General features: G+C 53.1%; 2 protein-coding genes across 7 annotated transcripts in view; one reads left to right on the top strand and one right to left on the bottom strand.

Annotated features, from left to right (window-relative positions):
- SMG6 (SMG6 nonsense mediated mRNA decay factor) overlaps positions 1–20,722 on the bottom strand; it is a 108,538-nt gene that overhangs the window by 87,510 nt on the left and 306 nt on the right. For 3 of the 5 annotated variants that reach the window (XM_062629888.1, XM_062629889.1, XM_062629892.1), the window contains exons 1-8: positions 18,253–18,388; positions 15,694–17,425; positions 14,602–14,794; positions 13,795–13,905; positions 13,064–13,170; positions 11,920–11,998; positions 10,894–11,004; positions 10,034–10,246 (exon numbers count right to left, since the gene is read on the bottom strand). In XM_062629888.1, coding sequence (XP_062485872.1) covers positions 10,034–10,246; positions 10,894–11,004; positions 11,920–11,998; positions 13,064–13,170; positions 13,795–13,905; positions 14,602–14,794; positions 15,694–17,425; positions 18,253–18,337 — 2,631 coding nt within the window. In that variant the 5' untranslated portion in view covers positions 18,338–18,388. Of the gene's footprint in view, positions 1–10,033; positions 10,247–10,893; positions 11,005–11,919; positions 11,999–13,063; positions 13,171–13,794; positions 13,906–14,601; positions 14,795–15,693; positions 17,426–17,964; positions 17,988–18,252; positions 18,389–20,722 lie in introns of those variants that run through there. The other 2 variants (XM_062629891.1, XM_062629890.1) reach the window with 2 other exon arrangements.
- Positions 18,447–20,531, top strand: SRR (serine racemase). 2 transcript variants are annotated; one of them, XM_062629911.1, is made up of 7 exons: positions 18,447–18,618; positions 18,746–18,881; positions 19,104–19,207; positions 19,280–19,399; positions 19,498–19,572; positions 19,798–20,007; positions 20,248–20,531. In XM_062629911.1, the coding sequence occupies exons 1-7, from the start codon at positions 18,451–18,453 to the stop codon at positions 20,443–20,445; spliced, it is 1,011 nt and encodes a 336-aa protein (XP_062485895.1). In that variant the 5' UTR covers positions 18,447–18,450; the 3' UTR covers positions 20,446–20,531. The 2 variants fall into 2 exon arrangements, with proteins under 2 accessions (XP_062485895.1, XP_062485894.1); XM_062629910.1 differs by having other exon boundaries at positions 18,746–19,010.

Here is a 20,722-nt window from a genome sequence, read left to right as displayed (position 1 = left end):
GCATCTGCGGAGCAGAAAGCGGTGTCAGAGTCAAAATAGGCTGCAAAAGACAAGTCCATTAATCAAGAGACCAGATGCAAAACTGCCTGTAGCAAACGCGCTGCCTCCACCGGAGTGGAAGGGGCTGGAGCACAGCAGGATGTTCTCCCGAATCTGGGGGGCTCCTCAGTGACAAGGGGTTGGGATACAGACCACAGAGCCACACAGCTCTGCTTCAGAACACATACCACACTCATCCCAAGTATTTCCCGGCTTTCTTGGGCAGCCAGGCTTTTCCAGGCACAGCTTCCTTGCTGAGATCCATGTGCAGTAACATCCAGGCACCCAAACCGTGCCATATTCTCACTTGCAGCTCAAGAGCTGGATATACCACATTGATTATTAATCATAGAATGGTCTGGGATGAATGGAGCTTAAAGCTCATCCAGTTCCAATCCCCCTGCTATGGGCAGGGACCCTTTCCACTAGAGCAGCTTGCTCCAAGCCCCTGTGTCCAACCTGGCCTTGAGCACTGCCAGGGATGGGGCAGCCACAGCTTCTCTGGGCACCTTGAGCCAGTGCCTCAGCACCCTCACAGGGAAGAGCTTCCTTACATTAAGATTCCTTATATTATTATTATTATTATTCACTTCTGGAGGCAGCTCCTTCCCAGCCCAACAGCAGCAATGAGCCCACCGGTGACAGCCTTACAAATATAACCCTAATCCTTTATCCCAAAGCATCCCAGCCCTTGGCTGGTACCTTCCAGAGCAGTATCCCAATGAACCAACACTGAGCACTGAGACAGAGCCTCCTGAAAAGCCCGAGATGCTGCAGTGGGCAAGATACCAAGAGGAGGTTTTTACTGCTACAGGTGCAGTCCCAACAAAGTGCTGGTGGGAAGTGTTTTGTGCAAATGGCTACCTCCATAAAGGAGACGAGACAAAAGGGCTATTAAGGCTGTCTGGCATTTCTGCAGTATTTACAAGGTACCCACAAGAGCTGTGGGCAAATTCCAGCTTGGTTAATTACCATAATCATTCCTCTTCATATCCCACCTGCAACCACAAAGGGATACAGAGCTTGCCTTCCCTGCTTCTCGCCACGTGTTCTACTGCAGGTTTCTGTTTAGCAGTCACAGCGCCCTGCCCTGAAATGGGTTTATTTCTATAGCATTCGAAGCAATTCCAGTGAAAATCCGGATACCCAACGTGAGACTCTGCACAAATACAAAATCCAATTTGCTGTGACATGGAAGGAAGGGGGAGCCCTGTTGTATCCTGGCCTTGAGGCATACAAAATCAATTTAGTGGTAAAAAGATCTCAAGAGGCTCCTGCAGCTCCCTCATCTCCTGCAGTGCAGCAGCTCCAGGACACATCTCATGGCAATAAGAGTTACAAGTCAGCAGCCCAGCAAGAGAAGAAAAGAGGCATTTAGGAAGCCCCTCAGCAAAACCAATGAGCTTTGGATTTTTCCCTTCATCCCTGCAGGGAGCAAGTGAGATGAGAAACATAAGCAAGAGGATTGTCCACTTCAGTCACGTAAAGATCAAGCTGTGGGAACTTCACTGCCTTCAAAGCAAACATCATCCCCAGAAATAAAGTCAACGTTGTTTAATAACGAACTTACCAGCACAGAACTTTCAGTTTAAGGCAAACAGCTCAAATAGACTGTTTAGATGCATGTTATTTCCTTTCCAACCAAACCTGTATCGAAGTTTGGTTTCTACAAATTACTAATATGCAACACTCACAGAATGGTTTGGGTTGGAAAGGACCTTAGGATCATCCAGTTCCAATCCCCTTCCATGAGCAGGGATGCCTCACACTAGACCAAGTCACCCAAGGCTCGTGCAACCTGGCCTTGAACACTGCCAGGGATGGAGCATTTACCACTTCTTTGGGCAACCTGTGCCAGAGCCTCATTGCTCTCCCAGTAGAGAACTTCTTCCTTATATCCAGTCTAAACTTCCCCTGCTTAAGTTTGAACCCATCACCCCCTGCCCTAAAGCAACAGTCCCTAAGGAAGAGTCCCTCTCCAGCACCTTTGCAGACCCCTTCAGCTATTCTTGACAAATATATTACCACTAAATACATTAAAACTTGTTTGACCTTTTAAAAAGCAGGTGGCTTCAGGGCCCCTCACTGAACTGGATGGAAGATGTTGGTAGAGCCTCAGTAGTGACTTTGCATCAACAGTGGCTTGACTCCCAATGGAATGTCCAGTGAAAAGGGTTAACTCATCCCCTGGATGCACAAGCAGAGGGCAGGCACTGGACGGCATGTTTACAGCTACACACAGCCCTGGTGAGGCTGGCACTGAAGTACTGCATCTAGTTCCAGTGCTCTTCTTTATAAAAGGATGCTGAAAATTTGGGAAGGGGCCAAAAACCAGCCATAAAAGTGCTTTAAAGGCTAAAAATGATTAAACAGCTCAATCTGTTTACTGTATCAAAAAGGATTTGATGGCAGGGTGCAAAGTGCCTCCATGGTACTTAAGGGCTCTTTGCACTCGTGGAATAGCACAAGGCAAGAACTGGAAACATTCACTCTGTGCCTAAGTGTTTCAGAACCAGTGCAGTTATCACTGGAACAAACTCCGCAGGAAAAGGGTGGATTCTCAAGTGTGGATGTCTTTCTGGAAGTTCTGCCTTAGCCAAACATAAGTTATTTGGCTTCATATAGGAGTAGCAGGGTGAAATTTAAGGACCTGTGATATACAGGAGATCAGACTGGATGATCTAATGGTCCCTGCTGGCCATAAACTCTCTGAATCTATGTGAACATGCCAGCGAGTCCTCAGCTGAGATATCAAGTTCACTTTCAACACAAAACCCTTCACAATTTGGCTCTGGTGCTGCAGGTCATTTAGGATACAAACTCGGCTCTTCAAGGCTGGATCTAGTTAAGCACTGAAAGGAAGATGACCCGGGAAGAGCTGTTCTTTGTCCAACAGGTAACGGGGAGGCCACATGCTGTGCACTGAAGCAGTCCCAATCAACAAAAAGCAGCTTAGACTCAAACACATACTGTTTGCCAGGAGTAAACAGCATCTCCTTCCTGTAACAGAAGACTGACACCAGTAAATGTGTGATGAGTTCTGGTCAGAAGACATCTCCTGGTAGTGTAGCTCTGGGTGCTGCTCTGAGTAGGTTCTACACTGGAATAGATTATTTGTGGGGTTAAAGCACAAAGGAAGGAGATAACGTGACAAATGAAGAAGGGTGAAGACTGAAGAACCCTGAAAGGCTTAGGATGGAGTCAGGCCAACAGAGAAGACATTTGGACAACAGGCTGAGCAGAGACAGAGCCTTCCAGAAGGATGACAGCATCGTATCACGCGATCCTCATGCTCCTGCTCTCCCAGCCATGCTCACCAACAGGGATGGATGCCATGAAGGCATCTCCCTCTCCACTGCGAGTTACACAGCAGTGAAGCCTGCTGTGGAGGAAGAGGAGAGCCAAGGACAGAGGAAATGACACAGATTCCAGCAGGTTCCACTCCCTGATCCTCCGGAAGGAAGTTTCTTTCCTAATACCCACCTCCACAGTGGCTACGAAGCCTGGAAATGGCTCATTCAACACTGAAGAGAAACAAACATTCCCCATGGCAGAATTAAGAGGTTTGGCTCTGGAATATGTGGTGCCCATCCCAAAAAAAAACATACAACAGACAGCAGGAAGAGTTGGCTTGGGCCAACTTTAGACAAAGCTCAAGGTTAGACTAACAACAAAAAAGGCAGCTCAAGAGAAATCCCTGTCTACATCCTTCACCCTGCTCTGGGAAACTTCCCAACCCTCCCATGAGGCACTGGACTTCCTTTACCCATCCTGCAGATGCTGGCAGTACCCTTGTCTGAAGGGCAAACCCACCCTTCCCAACCCCACTCTGCAGTGCACGGATCATCAACCCCGCTGCCACGAGGAAGGGCTGATGTGCAGCAGCAGGAGGGGGGTTTGGTTACACACAAATCCCTGCCTGATCAGCACCAGCAGGAGAGGAAATGAGGAAAGAGTGACTGACAGGGAAAGGCGGTTTCTGGATGACTGTACTTGGGTTTAGGGTATGAGAAGCTTGTTGGAACTTGAAGTCTCCTTCCCCTCACCACAGCCTCTCCGGGCGCTGGGTTAGAGAAGAGCTCCTCACACAGGCATAACTCACTGATGTCCTCATAGTGCTCCCACCTCTGATCCACCACCATACTTCTATACACATTAGCACCAGATGCCTGTTACCGGAAGGAGAACATGTTGGTGTCTCTCCTATCCAAGTAACATCAGGCCCTGCCTTGTTCTTCACAGTTAAATAAAACCACTAACACAATCCTATTTCCACCAACCCCCCCCCCTTCCTTTTTTTAGACCAACACCAACTTCTGGAAACTTTTACCAATAGCTCAGCCTTCACTTTCTGGGTAGTGACAAGAGGTCAAGTTGTGCTGGAAAGCAACATGTGGGTTCTCCACAACACGCATGCACAGGCTTCAATCAATAACCAGGCTCCGTGAGCTCCAGGAGCTTTAGTGGAGCAGCACTGAGCATCCATGGAAGAACACAAGCCCAGGCGAGGCGCAGCAGCATTTCTGATAGAATTATTAACACACAAACTGCAGCTGAGAAGGTTTTTACCAGCATTTTACAGTAAAAAAAAAAAATAAGAGTTTATAAAGAAAAACAAAGCGCAAGCACGGAGGGTGCACAACCAGTGGGCAGAAAAAAAGCCAGTGCTAAGCTGCATGGCTGAATGTCACGTCTCAAACCCAGAGAGGCCTGGAGTGTGGTTTTAGTGTTTAACCAGTTTCAACTGCAGCCTGGCACTGTTTTACTTCCTCCGCAGAGAAGTGTGCTCAGCGTGAGGGGAAGAGAAACCAACCTCACCACGCGCACCAGAACGGCTCGAGTGCAAATAAAGCCCCAAGGTGGTTTGGTGACCGAGGTCGTATTAGGAAGCAGAAGGGTTGCAGGCTGGGGAAGGCACTCAGAAGTACTCACGCTGCCAGCCAAGAAAGAGATGACAGAACAAGAGGCAGGGCAGAGAATCAATGTGAATCTAGCAGCGAAGAAGCCTCTTTCGCACGCCACCAGCTCCCCCATGCTCAAAGCAGTTTGTAAACTCTTTCCTAAACACAAAGGGAAAAACAACCCCAGACCTAGTCCTGACCTCCACGAATGAGTAACCAAACTCCACAGCTTCCTGCAGGCTTGGAGGGGGGGTGAGGAAAGGAGGCTGCCTCGGCAGGACAGAGGGAACTCCAGGTTTCTCCCTCTCGAGTCCTGCTTCAGGCACAAACATAACGCATGCAACGTCTCTTTGCTGCTTTTTCATGTGGGTGGTGGATAAAGGATACAAATAAGGAAGGTAAGCCTGGTATTCCCACCCCGGAGAGCTTCCCTGCTTGTTCTCATGCCGCAGGGGAGGCTCAGCAGAGGCTCGCAGCGCTGCAGAGGTGGGGATGAAACACAGCACAAGCAGTGGGCTGGAGGGGAGGCAGCGCCGTCCCTTGACAGCAGGGGCAGAACACAACGCAACACCCACAGACTGCTCACTCACACCAAACACTAGAGAGCACCTGACTATGGAAGAGACAAACTTCCTGACCTAACACAAGCCACCCTCCCTGCGACCAACCGCAGCCTGACCCAAGGTCCTGCTGTAAGACCTGGTTTATGTCCCACCACCAGCCTGCGCTTCCACGCTGCCCTTCTAAACCAGAGGCACAGCTTCAGGTGCTTGGGCTTATCTTTTAGGAGCCTCTGGTCTGGAAAAGGATCTTTCTGCCCATTGACACCATGGAGGGAGCAACTGAGGGAACTCTGGACTATCAACCAGTAGAGATTATTCCCAAAAGGCTGTATGGAAGAGAAAAACCACCCAGCCATGTAGAGAAATGCTCCCAAAATCTGTCATCATTGTTAGGGGCAGACACCACAGAAACAAGGAGGTCCCCAAGCAGCTTCTTATCCATGCATCCATATGGAAGAACAACTGTAATCCCAGCAACGCATCATTTCCACTTCTGCCTGTCACTTATTTCTAGCCATGTGTGATGGAAGAGTTACAAGGGGAGAGCAAAGGGAGCGCCTCTCAGCAAACAGGGGTGCCCCTGTGGTGTAGATGCAGATGCCCAGCTCACACCCAAACAGCCTTTCAACAACCCAGCTGCTCCTAAGGACCAGAGGTAGTGACATCAAGGCCACCAAACTCTGAACACAGGTCACTACCACTCCTGTGTGTGATGCTGTGCAGTTGCCAGTCACTGAATCCTGACCTACAGAGGAAAATAAAGCAAGACAGCTTTTACAACCTCAGTGACACCTGTACACGCAAGATGTGAGATGAATACAGTAGGTAACAAGGAAGAAACCCTCTCTATGCAGTGTACTGATAAAACTTTGACCTCCTTTTCCTTGTAGGCCTCCTGGTGGCATTTACTGCTGAACCCTGATGCACTGTGTCCCTACTCCTTGCTGCTGGGAAGAAAGCCTGCGTAAAGAAATGGAAGTTAAAACCCACTGAACCTCAGAGCTCATGATTCCATCCCAATTTCTCTGCTCCAGCAAAAGGGCTGTGGCTCCATGGGCACAGCAAATGCAACACCTCCACCCTTATCCAGCAGGCTGGGGGGAGCAGGAAGGCTCCTGCAGGGGACACTCAAGGCTGAGAGAGCAGATCTGGCCTTAGTTTTCCCAAGAGCTTTTTGGGTGGCCCTCCCAAACTTTTCATGGCTCTGCAAGGCTGACCTCTCACAGAGAGGCCAGGAGACTTAATTCCTTAATGATGCTGAAGCATTCAGACATCTGGAGAGAAGTATTCTTCAATTACTGTCTTGCCAAGGGAAAACCTCTCTTCCCTAAGCTTAGCTGCAGCTATGGAGCGATCTGTATTAGTGCATGCAGGCTGTGTGGTAACACAAGGAAGTATCTACTGCAGAGCATGGGTAGCAATAGCAACTGTGGGAACCTTAACTCAGCATTTCCTGACTGGAGTGATTAAAATCTCAAACTCAGTGCAATATTAACACTTTCTCAAGAGGCTGACAGCACACTTGCCCTGCTTTCTTTCCCAATGCAGTCTGTGCAGCAGGTTGCATGCGGTACGATCAGATTGAAGATTAATCCAGACCCACAGCAAACGGAATCAGTGGCAGAGAAGAAACAGCAGAGATTGGGCTCCTCAGCTCCCTCTGCCCTATCCAGATGTCTCATAATAAAGCAGCACAACTGGTTCAGCCTCCTTTTCTGCACTTCTCATTGGAATCCCACCTGAAGGGACCTTATGTTACCTTATGTTACTAAGCAGTCAGCCTGGGCTCTCCTGCCGCTGAACACCTAAAAACAGGCAACGTACAAGAGACCACAGAGAAGAGCCATTCACAGAGTGAAACCCCCAAAGGCTGCAGGTGTAACAGACAAAACCCTGAGCACAAAGCAGCCAGGCTGCAACCCAAGCATTTCTTCAGCTCGCTTTGAAACCGCCCCATGCCTTCCAGCCAGCAGCGGCCGATGCAGTTACTGAGGAAGGGAACAAATGGAGATGAACACCCCTCACTGTGGACAGATGCTATGTTCTTCCAGTTCTGCATCCTCCTAGGAAAAACACAGCAAACTGTAAATGCAGCAGCTATGCCAAGTCCCTACCTAAACACATAGTGCACGGCAGGCTGCCAGCTCTGCACACCACCTTCCTTTGTCACAGCAAGGGCTGCAGGGTGAGCTGGCCTTCTGCAGACTTGCCATCAATGCTTTACTAACTCCATTCACTTACTAACCCTGAAATAAAGATGTTTGTGTCTTTGCAGAGGGCTGCAGAAGGAAAAACCAAGTCAGCACTGAAAGGAGACTCACAAGCATGAGCTGAGCAGACTCTGTGCTCGCTGATGGGGACAATGTGCACATCAGCAGGTCCTGAGGGAGTAACTGCTCAGCATCTCCCTGCCAAATGTGCCACACCACAGGACTGGCACCTCACCACCTGCACAACGAGGACAGGAAACATCCCTTGTCACCTGTAAAACAGCATCTCCACAGTGAAACCACCAGTCACTGCAAGCAGTCTGAAGGTGCAAGGAGCCTCTCTCCCACACTTCTGCCCAGCACACATCCAGAGCTGTGAGGGTCTATACTGCAGTGCTTATCTGCTTCTGATGTCCGAGGAGTTACCTGCAGAGCACACTGTCAGTACACACACAGCTTGCCTCAGCCTTCCCACGGGCTAAAGCTGCCAAGGAAGGGACCATTTAGCCTCATTTCCCCCAAACGACACGGCAGCGCTGGCACACATCCCCTGGGAGAAGAGCTGTTCCCTTCCGCCCGGCTGCGGGATGTGGGGCAGAGGTGCTGGTGCTGCTGCCTGCCCCTGGCGCAGGCAAGGCCCTTCCGAAGCCAAACAGTGCCACACAGCGGCAACGCACGGCCTGAGCCGCTCCTCTGCAGAGAAGAAGAAACCATCGAGAGATGCAGTGAGGACGAGGGTGAGAGGCTGTAGCTTCAGGGAGCGAGGAGACCAAGGCTTCCCGAAGCGCTGCTGCCTTTATCCAGCGCACAGCTCGGGAGCTTTGGCACGGACACAGGTTTAAGGTTTCCTTTTCACCTGGTCATTTCCAATGCACATCAGTTGGCTGACGTGGCCACGGCACAGCTCCATCAGCAGCTGTACCAACACAAGTGCAGCACCGCACCACAGAGAAGTACAAACACCTTGGCTGCCAAAAGCAGCACTGCCCAAACCCGGGCCCTCAGCTCCCCCTGCCCTTGTACCATTGTATTTCAGCCTCTCCATGATCAGAAAGCTCATGCTTTCCATGAGCCAACGTTTCAGAGAATAGAGAAAATCAAACCTAATGGTACTAATGAGACACAATAATGTACAGGCATTGCCAGCAACCTGCACTTTGGAACAGACCAAGGGCAAGCTCTAGCACACAGCACTGCAGATGAGACACCACAGCCCCCTGCTTTGCTAGTGCTACACTGCCTCATATGGGAGAAAGAGAAACCCCCAGTGCCCCAAACCCACTCATCTCAAAGCATCTTTACCAATGATTTATGGAGAGGCTAAGGCTTGGCACGTTCTCTTCAGTGATTCTGAGGAAGCAGAGCTCTCCAGAAGGAGAGGGAAAACAACCAAGGGCAGTAACATCTTAACTATGCTGCAGCAACGTGCCAGAGCTTATCTCTCAGAGCTCCAAGACTTCACCCCAGTTCCACCCAGCTGAAGTCACAAACTAGTTCTAAGTGTGGTTGCATCGGAGGAGCTCCAGGCCCTGGAGAATGCAGAGAAGGTCTTCCCAGTGCTGCTAAACTCCCATCCTCAACAGCCATTTTAGGACAGGCAGCCCAGAGCTCCCTGGCAAGTCCTCCTGCAAGAGGCATGTGCCAAAGCAGTGCAAGGATTCCTAGAGGATGAGCTCCCAACCACCACTGCCTTCGCCTGCATTCCTGCGCCTGACAAACAGGAGTTCACCCGGGCTCCCCTTGCAAGGTACCCAGCTCCAACAGGCTGAGAGATGCCCTCAGTCACTTCTTGATTCATTCTTGCAAAGGAAAGGCACGGGTCTGCCTTCTCAGCAGAAGCAGCAATGCAAACAGAACACCTACACTGGAAATGAAACCCATGGTTTTCACATTCCCAGTGCAAACACCCAACCACCACGTGGCGCTGGGACAAGTCACCCACTTCCAGAACAAGCCTTAGAGCTCACAGGGTCACTGTTAACCCTGGTCTTCAGCATCTGACCTCATTTCCCAGCAGCAACCTCGCCCAAGTTAAAGCCTTCAGAGGAGAGGCATTTCACAGCATCTTCTGTTTGTGCCTCTCCTATTCCGTATCAGCCACGCCAGCACAATGCTGCCAAGAAATGGATGGTAACAACATGCCTTAAACATGAGAGGCACGAGGTCACCAGCTCCTCAGCTTGACCCAGGCACAGCTCCCAGAGGGGAAGCCAAAACACTGGAAAATTTAGCAACAGGAAAGCAAAACAGATCCAGTGTCATTCCACTGCATTCCAAACACATGACACCAAAGCCAACTGCTGCCTCCTGCAGTACTCACATCGCTGGGGCTGAGGTTCCCAAGACCATTGTCCTGCTCAGAATCCCGGCCGGATTCGTTGCCCTGGGAGCAGCGGGGGTGGGAGGGATGGATCCAGATCTCCAGCCGTGTGGCATCATCTCCAACTTGTCGCAGTGTGGACTTCTTGCCCTTTCCCCGCCGGCTGGGGCTCGCATCCAGCACCTGATGTTTCCTCTGCTCCATCTGCTCGGCCTGGGTAGGCAGAACAGACTCCCATCACCCAGGGATCAAAGGTCAGGAAAAGGCTATCGTTTCATTTACACTGAAAATCAGCCCTTTCCCTGCTTCACAAGCACAGTGATTCACTGACAGCACCAGAATTCAGTTTCTGACTCCCTAGGACAGTGCAGGTCAGAGGTTCTCAACTCCAACTGCCCCAGGATAAGAAAAGCTGTGTCCAGCCCTAGATGTGTGACAGCCAACATGCTGTATCTTTAACTCAGGTGACCCTCTAGGGCACAAAGGCACTGCAGCCTCTCTTGACAAGCCCCGTAAGTGTGGGGCACCTATGGGATAAGGCAACGACCATGTTGCATGCCAAGGCCATGCCACAAACCACAGCAACCCTACAGCCCTTGCTGAACTCGACTGGTTTATAGTTTGTGACCCAGAAACAAGAGATTCAGCTGCCCAAACAACCCAAAATCCAAGTGAGGAGAGGCAGGAGGACACCATCGTTCTGAAGGCTGCCTCTCTCCCTACTCCCAACACGGAATTTCTTAGAAGCAAGATTCCAAGTCCAAAAGCCACCATCACTTTTCTCTCTGGATCACAGCTCTCCAGCTCAGGACAGTTGCATGGGCAGCTGCAGCATTCCCCAGCCCAGCAATGAGGCTCACCTTACGCTTTGTCTCTTCAAACAGGCTCATGAGGCTCTCCTTGGCTGTCAGGATGGGGTTGCTCGCAGCCAGGCTGCGCATGTAGTAGTAGACAGCATCCAGCTTTCTCCTCTGCAAGAACACAACCAGACTCAGAACTGGCACTCACCCTGGGGCATTCAGAGCCAAGCTCCCAGACTTTACCTTCCCTGTCCCTCAATACTGCCTGGGACAGACAACAAGCACTATGACAAGCAGGACCTTCAGCTCTCCATCCACTTTCACAGCTACCAGCACAAAGTACAAGCCCATTGCCAGGGTTGAGGGAGTGCAGGTGACACCACAGCCCCGAGGCTTCTACAGCAGCCACCAACCCAGAGGCTCACACCAGACAGTTTCTCACCAGCCATGGTGGTAAAGGACAAAGGTATAAATACTGAATCCCTGAGTTCAGGAAATAACATTACTATGAATATGGAAATGACTCCATGTGAGTTTTACAAAGAGCAGAGGGGCAGGAAAACCAGAAAGTTTGCCAGCCTCCTGTCAGCCCATATCCCAGTCTGATGCTTTCATTATCTGCTGTCACAGCCTCCTTGAAGTAAGTTTTCCTGCATGGCTAGAGCAGCCAGCAAGAACAAAGCCTACGAAAGTCACATGTAGATGTTGTTCAGACCAGTGCCCACAGGTTCAATGAAGGCACTGCACACAAACAGCATCCTCATGACAGCATGGCCTTGGGCACAAAACTCTCATGCGAAGCTTGAAACACAACCCACTTTTCAAGCATCTGCACTCTCAACAGCCCACGGAACAGTCCCCACAACGCCAATAGCCTGAGGGAGTGGTGTGTATCCAACAAAGCTGCCTGAGGCTACAGCAGCTGGAACCCACACAGCACATCCTGCCATCAGCTTCCTTCTGCTTAAAAGAAACCATCTGGGAGCACTGCCCTAAACAATACCTTCCTCCACCAGATGGAATCCCACAGCCCACCCCCCCCTGCCCCCAGGGGCTCTCCCTGTCCCTCCTGGATGAGCATCTTACCGTGTAGATGGCCAGAAGTGCCAGCTGGTTGTATGGGCGGCCGTTCTTGGGAGCAATCTGCTGCGCCTTCAGGTACCAGCTGAGAGGGAAGAACCAAAGAGGAAGGTTTACTGACAGGCCACGAGGCTGCCTTCCTTGCAGCTTGGTGTAGAATTGTGTAGAATTCCCCTTGTTGGCAGCCCTACAGGGAACAAGCATAAGTGCCCTCTCCCTGCAAGAGCCTGCACAGGCAGTGAGCTGGTGCCTGGCCTGGAGGGGCAGACGGACAAGCAAAGGGCAGATCCAGCCCTTGGCTCAGCCTGAAGATGAGCATTTAGCCAGACCCAGTCCCCTGTGCAGCCTCAGGCACAGAGAACAGGCTATTCAGGGAACATTTCTCTTTCAGGCGCCTTTTTAGCTCCATGGCAGCTGAGAACAAACCCCTCATGTCCCTTAGCTTGTCCCCCAAGATACTTAGGATCTTGTAGTTTCAAGGTATTTAGTTATCCCAAGAGAAGAGGCATCCATGCATCCTTGTCTTCTCTATTTACCCTCAACTGTATTATCCACTCCCCAGCCTGTATCATGCCACACAGATCCATCAGCACTGTTCAGACACGTCATGAACCTGCTGCAATCCCTCCAGATTCTCTGAGACATCAGCACACTCCACAATGCCCACATACTCCAAAATCAGCAGCTTTCCCTGCCCTGTTCTCCAAACTTCCATGGACTTCAGTGCTCCATCCCCTATGCTGGACTCAACTTGTGTCACTGCATTCCTTCCCACACCCCCCGTCTTTGCCTCAGAGAAAACAGTGACAGAAGGCAACAAGTGCCAGAAAATCCCAAGAATCAGTCAGAACATATGGACACATATGGGAATCTCTCCTAGCTGCAAAGCTACCACTAAATACAACAGCCATTCTGCCAGCCCCAACAGCATCAACCCTCCCTGCTGCAGGATCAACACAGGAAAAACTTCCATCCATGCTGGAGGATGACTCTCTGGGACAGCAAAACAGCCTCAGCTACACCTTTCAGCTTCCCAGGGCTGCAATAATAGGAGAGGAAAGGCTTATTTGGCTAGAGGCAAGCTTAAGCATGAGAGGAGATACATCCCTTGCAGAGAGAGGAAGAGCAGCTCCAGTGAGGAGCACAGTACCTGCGCGCCTTCCCGTAGTTGGCGGTGTCATTTGCTTGTTCCCTGTATCTGCAGATGTCCCCTTGGCAAATCATACACCTCTGAGCACTGATCAGCGCGTACTTCACCTGCAAAGCAGCGTTTGGTACAGCACGAGGGACCCGCTCAGCCCCAGGGAGCACACAGAGAGCAAAGAGGAGGTCCCTGGCACACTGAAGGGCAGCAGAAGGAAATGACAAGGCTCCATGGCACTGGTTCAGCATTTGTAGGGGCAAGCCAAGCCCCTGAACACCTCCTCTTTTCCAATAACATCCCATCTCTCTCCAGAACAGAGCTGTTCAGGCCGTGACTAATCTGAGGACAGCTGTTGGACAAGCACATCTCTCTGGGAATGGAGCTGGATTAAAATATCCTTTCCCAGCTGTCCCTTACACCTGCACTCCCAGCTCAGGGCAGAGTGCTGGCAAGTGTCAGGGAGGCAGCACAACTGTGGCTTTCCTTGGTCATTAGTCTGCATCCCATGGGCAGAAATAAGAGATTTCAATATCTAAAGCAAAGCCAGGATACCTTTGGACACTTATTTCCCTTCATCAGCCCTCAGCTGGTACAAAACCCAAGTTCTTTGCAAAGGAAGCTAAGAAATGTCAATGCACCAATGTTGGTTCAACAAGTTCTTTAGCAGCTGAGAAAGATTCCCTGCAAACACAGTGACATCTGTTCAGGATGAGAAGCCTCCAGGAATGCCAACCTACCATTTTCCTCAGGGGCTTGCTGCGGATGGCCATCCCATCCATGTAGTCCTCCAGCTTGAACTGGTAGGACACCTGGAGCTTCTGGAGCAGGCCATCAAAAAAAGAAGTGCCCTGTGAAACACACAGTATTTGGATGTTACAGCCTTTGATGATGAGCAAAAAACCACCACGTTATTCCTGCCTGCAGGAAGGTCCCTTTCCCTGAGGTTTGGGCTGTTTCTCTGCACAGAACAAGGAGGTTGGAGGATTTCCAGCCTCAGAGGTTTGAGACTGAGCAAGACAATATCAAGACTGCCCTGATCTAGTGTGTGAGGAGTCCTGCTTTGAGCAGGAGGTTGGACTAAAGCCCACCAGCAGTCCCATCCCACCAATCTAATCCTATAAAACACATCCTCTTGGAACTGCCAGCCTACTTTCTACAAAGAGTAAACTGAGCTGCACAGTTTTACAGTATGACTTTAAAGCACACTGGATAAAGGTGGCACAAACATCTCCAGGAACACCTCTGTTCATTTCCACTTCAGGGCATTCATCTCATTGTAACTTAAACCAATTTCTAATTAATATGAAACAAACCAAAATAAGCCTGGCTTAAGTTGTAACAAACACCCCCTGGACCTCCACGTCCCACACTAACCCATCATCTGCCTGAGCAACCTCCTTGTCCGAGGATGGCCTAAGGCACACACTGATATGAAGAGGATTGAGAACACCGGTTGCCCACTTACACCATCCCGTTCTGAACACCAGCCAATCCCACCAACCCCAAACCTTGTGTGGGGTTTGGGGATGTTTCTCTCCTCTCACCTCATCTAGAAGCTGGAGCAGTTTGTTCCGAATTTCTTGGGCATTTTCCCCCTGAGGATCCTTGAGGAGCTGTCGGAATTTCTCTATCACTTGGTAAAAGGCATTCTTCCACAGCAGCTGGTCCACGTTCTGGGTGTCAGAGAACTCAATATCCATCAGGATGCATCTTTCATACAGCTGGAGCATCTCCACCCTACAGGGAAGCACAATTAGTAATACAACAGCAACTGCCCAGTCATGAGCTGCCAGGGAACATGTGCTGAGCCACCTGCAGCTTTTCATCCAGCAAGCACCAGGCATAAGCAGTTCAGCAGCTCCCACCACGGCAGACTGATGCTTCCACACATATCCCACAGGGAAATGGGAGCTGTTGCGGTCAAACACACTTCCTGCTCCACAAGGGTAAATCTGGAAGGACCATCTCCCTTGTATGCATGCATTAGAATGGATCAAGGCCTGGCAAAGAGCAAGAAGAGCTGCTACAGTTCTGCCAAAGGGACAGCAGGTCCCTCTCACTAGCTGGTGTCACCAGGCTGCTCCCACTGGACCACTGTATGTCACAGCATCAAGTGGTGACAACAACACTACCCTGAGCTTGAAAGGCACACAGCTTGAGAATCTCACGCATCTCTTTGTAAGCACAACCCCTGAAGGCCACAGTGCAGATCAGACAGATAACTGAGGCCAGGTAAGGAAGCAGAAGTATTTCAGCAAATACTGAAGGCATGTGAGAGCACTGGAAGTGAGAGAAAGCAGCTCCAGCAAGAGCAAAAAGAACCCACGAGCTGCAGTGGGTGCTTGTCCTGCTCCTCCATACCCCTGAAACATGGGCAAGGCATTCCCCATCCACAGCTTAGCTCTCAGCCTAGATGAACGGTGTGCTCACCCACAGTTTCAATACCCACACATGACAAATAGACCCAGAACATGAGAAGCTTTTGAGGCACTACCCCATCTCCCAGTCTCTGAGACACCAACATCTCCAGTATATCACCCCCCCCCAAAGGAGACACCATTCCCTGGATAACAGCTCTGTTAAGTTCACCCTGGAAACGACTCAGTGCCACCTCCCTCTACAGCACAGCCACACACCTCAGCTGGGCCATCTTCTCCAGCCCCTCCGGGCTGATGCGGTCTCTGGAAAGCAGGTTGCTGAGCTGCTGCTCCTGGTTCCCAGCCTCACGGAGGTGTTTGCTCAGCTCCTGCTGCTGCAAGTTCCTCATCTGCTGCTCCATCTCAGGACTCAAAGGGGCTGGGGGCAGTGGGCCACACATGTACTGCCCTGCCTGGCCGGGGTAACCAGGGTAGTAGGCTCCTGGGTACACACCATTGCTTGGACCCATGGGATACTGCAGGGAGTACCCACCATAAGGATACTGAGCGCCTTGACCAGAGGCACGAGGGTAATAGTAGGGATTATCAGAGTTTTGGAACTTATAGTAGGAGGTCTGGGCCTGGCGGGCTTCCCCCCAGGAGGTGGGGCTCACTTCATCATCCGTGTCCAGGAAGTGGAGCTGAGCAGTCTGGCTCTTCAGGGCAGGCTTTTGGTCCGGGTTATTGGGGTCCCACAGCCTGCGAATGGTCCCTCCCCGGCCCCTGCTGCGGGGGCCTTTGCTCCCAGCCCCACCGAGCAGCAGCCTGGGCCCGGGGTGAACGGCTTCTGGGGAGCCCGTGGTGCTGGCAGAGAGGTCGGTGTTGGCAGGAAGGAACAGGATCCCACGGCCTCTCCCTTGGGGCTCTCTGCTATGGCTCCTCACCTCCAGAGCCTCAGAGTCCTTGCAACTACCAAATGCCTTCAGGGGCTTTTTTTTCTCTGTGTCTGTCAGGCTGACATCCCTGCTCATAGTCCTGCTGTCAAATGTGACTCGAAAGGATCCCTTCCCTTCCCTGCCATTGCTGCTCCACTCACTCTCACTCCTAGAAGCTCGGCTCTGCTCTGGATGCTTCTTCCTGTCCAGATTCCTGCTGGAGACATAAGCTTCTGTCTCATCGATTCGGTCATCATCCAGGGAGTCAGTGGAGGACGCAGAGAGCTGCTTCCTGGGACGTATCCTCTCTCTGGCACGCTGCTGGTGCCTCTCCACCCCATCCACGAGTGGGGCTCCATCTACGCTGTTGTTGCTTCCAGCTGAGCTCGTGCTGCAGGTGCGGTACCGGCTCCGGCGCTTGTCAGAGCGGGAATACCGCTTGGTAGAGCCCAACTTGCCGTCATCATTTGCTCTCCTCATCCTGTCACCTCGCTCCAGTCGTCTTCCTTTTTCTCCCCTTGAGGCTTTCACTCCTTCCCCTGCCTGGCTCCCTTCTCTATCCTCCTTGGTTGATTTGGGTTTCCTGTTGTTGTCTTTTCCAGTCCCTTTCTCGGTCTCTTCATCCCTCTCAACCTTCAGCTGCTCCATCTTACTGGTGACTTCCTCAGTCCCTGACCTCAGGGATGTTTCCTTCGGAGCTGAATGCAGGCGTTTCCCAGGCTGGTAGATCTGCTGGTCTGGCTTCTTGGTTCTCCTGGTAGCTTTGGGACACCACTCATCCGAGGCTGGCTGCTTGGACACGCTCTCTGGGCTCTGAAGACCACCTTTTGTCTCTTCATTCTCCTGCAAAGGACCATTCTGCTTGGGGCCATCGCCTTTAGTGAAATCCTCCACGACTGGAGCCCTCCCTCCCTTGTCACTGGGACTCCCCTCCCTGCTCCTCTCCTTCTCCGAGGCCCCAGGCTTTGGTGGCACCAGTTTGTTCCTGAGGCGGGAGAGCCCAGGTTTGTAGATCTCCAGGTCTGGGCGCCTGTTGTCCTTGCGGTGCCTCGGCTCCTTCACTTCCTTCATGGTATCTGAGGAGAAACGGACACAACAACGTTATTCTCACCACAAACCAGCCAGGAACAACCAACCATAATGACATATATTCAAGGAGAGCTATTAAAGACAAAGAACCTACCACCCCCAGGGCAGGAACAAGAGAACAGATCTAAAAGCCAAGGTTTATAGGAGCAGAAAATGAGAAGCTGTAACAGAGCTGGCCAAACCCTTGGCCTGATTCACCCTCAAAACAGTCCCACCACAGCTTCTGCCTCAAAGCACCACCAAGAGGGGAAAAAGGACAAAGCCCAGTGCGAAACACGAGCACGTGTGTGCGAGTACTGGGAGCACTTTTGCTGCTCCAGGTTTCAGCAGTGGTTGCCGCTGCTTTGGGAGCCTCCCCCAGCCAGCCGGGGCACGGTTTGAGTCAAAGATGCGTCCTCCCCCCTTGCTCGCAACCCCGTAACGCTTCCCTCCTCCTCCCTGTAGCTGTATTTACACAGCACCTCGCCAGAGAACGCACCCTGGCCAACACATAACCGAACGCTACGCTGCAGCCAGGCTGCGTTACCTCAGCTCTTCCCCCCTGTCACTAACCGGGACCACCGACCCTCAGCCCCGCCACAGCCACCGCTACGGGGGTGGGTGCTGAGTCCCGAGCGGGCAGCGAGGCCCCAACCGCGGGGCAAAGCCTCCACCGGCGCCGGGCCCCGTGCGCTCACCGCAGGCCGGTGCCGCTGAGGGGAAGCGGAGCTGTCGGGATGGGGAAGGCCCAAGCGGCGGCTCCCGCCTCCCCCCCCCAGCCCGTTCCCGTTCCCGGTCCCCAGCTCCCGCCTCCGCGGTCCCCGCCCGCCCTCACCGCCGCCGGCAGCGCGGGCCTGCGCCGCCACCATGTCCCGCAGCTCGGCGGCCGAGACGCGGACGCGCTCCAGCCCGTCCGCCATCTTCCGTCCGCCCCGCCCCGCCCCTCCCCGGCGGAGGCACGGACGGCGGCCGCGCAGGGACAAAACAGCTGCGGAGGACGCATGCGCGTATGGGCCCCGGGACCGCGGAGCACATGGCGGAGCCGCCCGGCCTGGGGCTGTGCGATGTGCGGGAGGCGGAGCGGAGGCTGCGGGAGCGGGTGCACCGCACACCGCTGCTCACCTGCGCGGCCCTGGCCCGCCTGGCCCGCCGGAGGCTGCTCTTCAAGTGCGAGCTCTTCCAGAAGACCGGCTCCTTCAAGGTGCGCGGGGATGGCGGCGGTGCGCGGCCGTCCCCCGGCCTCGGGGCACCGGTTGCTTCTGGTGATGGAGGAACCTCGCTGTCTGCTGTCACCCACCCTAAGGGAGGGTGCTGCTGTGTCCTTGCAGATCCGCGGGGCCCTGAACGCAGTCAGGAGCCTGGTGGAGGGTAGCGAGCGCGCTGGAGGGGAGCTGCCCCGCGCCGTTGTCACACACAGCAGTGGGAATCACGGGCAGGCCCTCGCCTGCGCTGCCCAGGCAGAAGGTAATGTGGGTCCTGACCTTCAGCCCCAGCTCAGAGAGCGGACGGGCAGCGGGCATGGGGCCAGGGTAAAGGCAGAGGTGGATGCTGGGCAGAGGGAGCTCCAGGCACCCAGCTCTGCCACGGCTGGAGGTAAGCAGGGCTGTCCCTCTCCTTAACCCCAGTGTGACAAAGCAGGAATGCAGCTCTTTTGCTGTTGGCTTCGCCTCTTCTTTCATCACACAGGGATTCCTGCGTACATCGTGGTGCCCCGCACAGCACCACAGTGTAAGCAAGATGCCATCCGCAGCTACGGTGCCACGCTGGTGCCATGCGAGCCCAGTGACGAGGTAAGGCGTGGGGAGGACTGGCAAGAGCGTGGCCCTGCCAGACCAAGACGTGGCATCTGTGCTTTCCCTTAGTCCAGAGCTGAGACAGCAGCTCGGGTGGTGCGGGAGACAGGAGGAGTCATGGTGCATCCCAACCAGGAGGCAGCAGTGATCACCGGGCAAGGCACAATCGCACTGGAGGTGCTGGAGCAGGTGAGGGGACCACAGTGCATGACACCGGACCCTACCCCTCAGAGGCAGGGGCACAGCAGAGAGGGGTACATGAGTATCAACGCTTCCTTTCTGCACAGGCACCCGAGGTAAATGCAGTGGTGGCTCCGGTTGGAGGTGGAGGAATGATTGCAGGAATAGCAATTGCCATCAAGGTAGGCAACGGGTCGCCTGGGAAGCGGTGGCTGCGTGTCCTGGTGGGAAGCGTAGGGTTCCAAAGCAATGAGCAGCTTTTCTCTTTAGAAACAGAGACCTTGCTGTGAGGATCCCTGGTTGCCTGGGGGCCGCATGGCTGTAATGTAACCAACCCCCTGCACCAGCAGCAACAGGGGGCTGACACGGAGGAATTTCATCCAGGTGCCTCTTCCTGTTCTGTGCAGGCTCTGAGACCAGATGTGAAGGTGTTTGCTGCTGAGCCATGCAACGCAGACGACTGTTACCAGTCCAAGCTGAGAGGGGAGCTGACCCCCAGTCCTCACCCAGGAGAAACCATCGCAGATGCAGTGAGAACCAACATCGGCCCCAACACGTGGCCCATCATCAGGGACTTGGTTGATGATGTCCTGACAGTCTCAGAGGAAGAAATCAAGGTGAACATTCCCAGTCCCTTTCTCCCAACTGCCTCCATCCATTCTCTTCCCATTCATCCAGCTCTGTCCCAGGGATAAGCTCCCAGAGCAGCACAACCCTCACCCCACTGCAGATGTCCAACACGCACATCTCCAGCTGGAAAGGGCTGGCGGAAGCTCTGCTCTCCCCGTGCCCCTTCCCCAGCCCTGGAGCAGCCGGTCCTTGCTGCTGGAATGACAGCAGCTGCTCTGTCCCGACAGCGAGCCACACGGCTGGTGTGGGAAAGGATGAAGCTGCTGATTGAGCCAACAGCAGGCGTAGGAGTGGCGGCCGTGCTCTCGGAGCGGTTCCAGGCGTTCCCTCGGGATCTGGAGCACGTTTGCATCGTGCTGTGCGGGGGAAACGTGGACCTGAGCTCCCTGACCTGGCTCACAGAGCGCCCTGGGACAGCGGAATGAGAACGGAGCGGTGCCTCCAGCGATGGGAACCTCGCTCTGGGCTTGTAGAGTCTGGTTTGTGTGCTACTAAAAACAGACAGAACAGCCCCAAAGGTCTGAAAGGGTTCTGTGGGTGGATAAAGGAAGCTGGGGGTGGTCTCTGCAGCAGGGAGGTGCTTGGTTCCGCAGCAAAGGGTTCCTACTGGGGGTGTGGAAACAAAGCATGGCCTGTTCTCCTCTCCCCAGTGCCCTGGCTTTATGCTCAGCCACCCTCCCTTCACCTTTCTCAGTATCACAG

This window comes from Pezoporus occidentalis, unplaced genomic scaffold, assembly GCF_034315485.1.
Source record: "Pezoporus occidentalis ecotype Australia unplaced genomic scaffold, CSIRO_AGI_Poc_V1 ctg343, whole genome shotgun sequence".
NCBI classification, from domain to species: Eukaryota; Metazoa; Chordata; class Aves; order Psittaciformes; family Psittacidae; genus Pezoporus; species Pezoporus occidentalis.
Note: the sequence above shows the minus strand (reverse complement) of the source record. Positions and strands in the feature narration are given on the sequence as shown.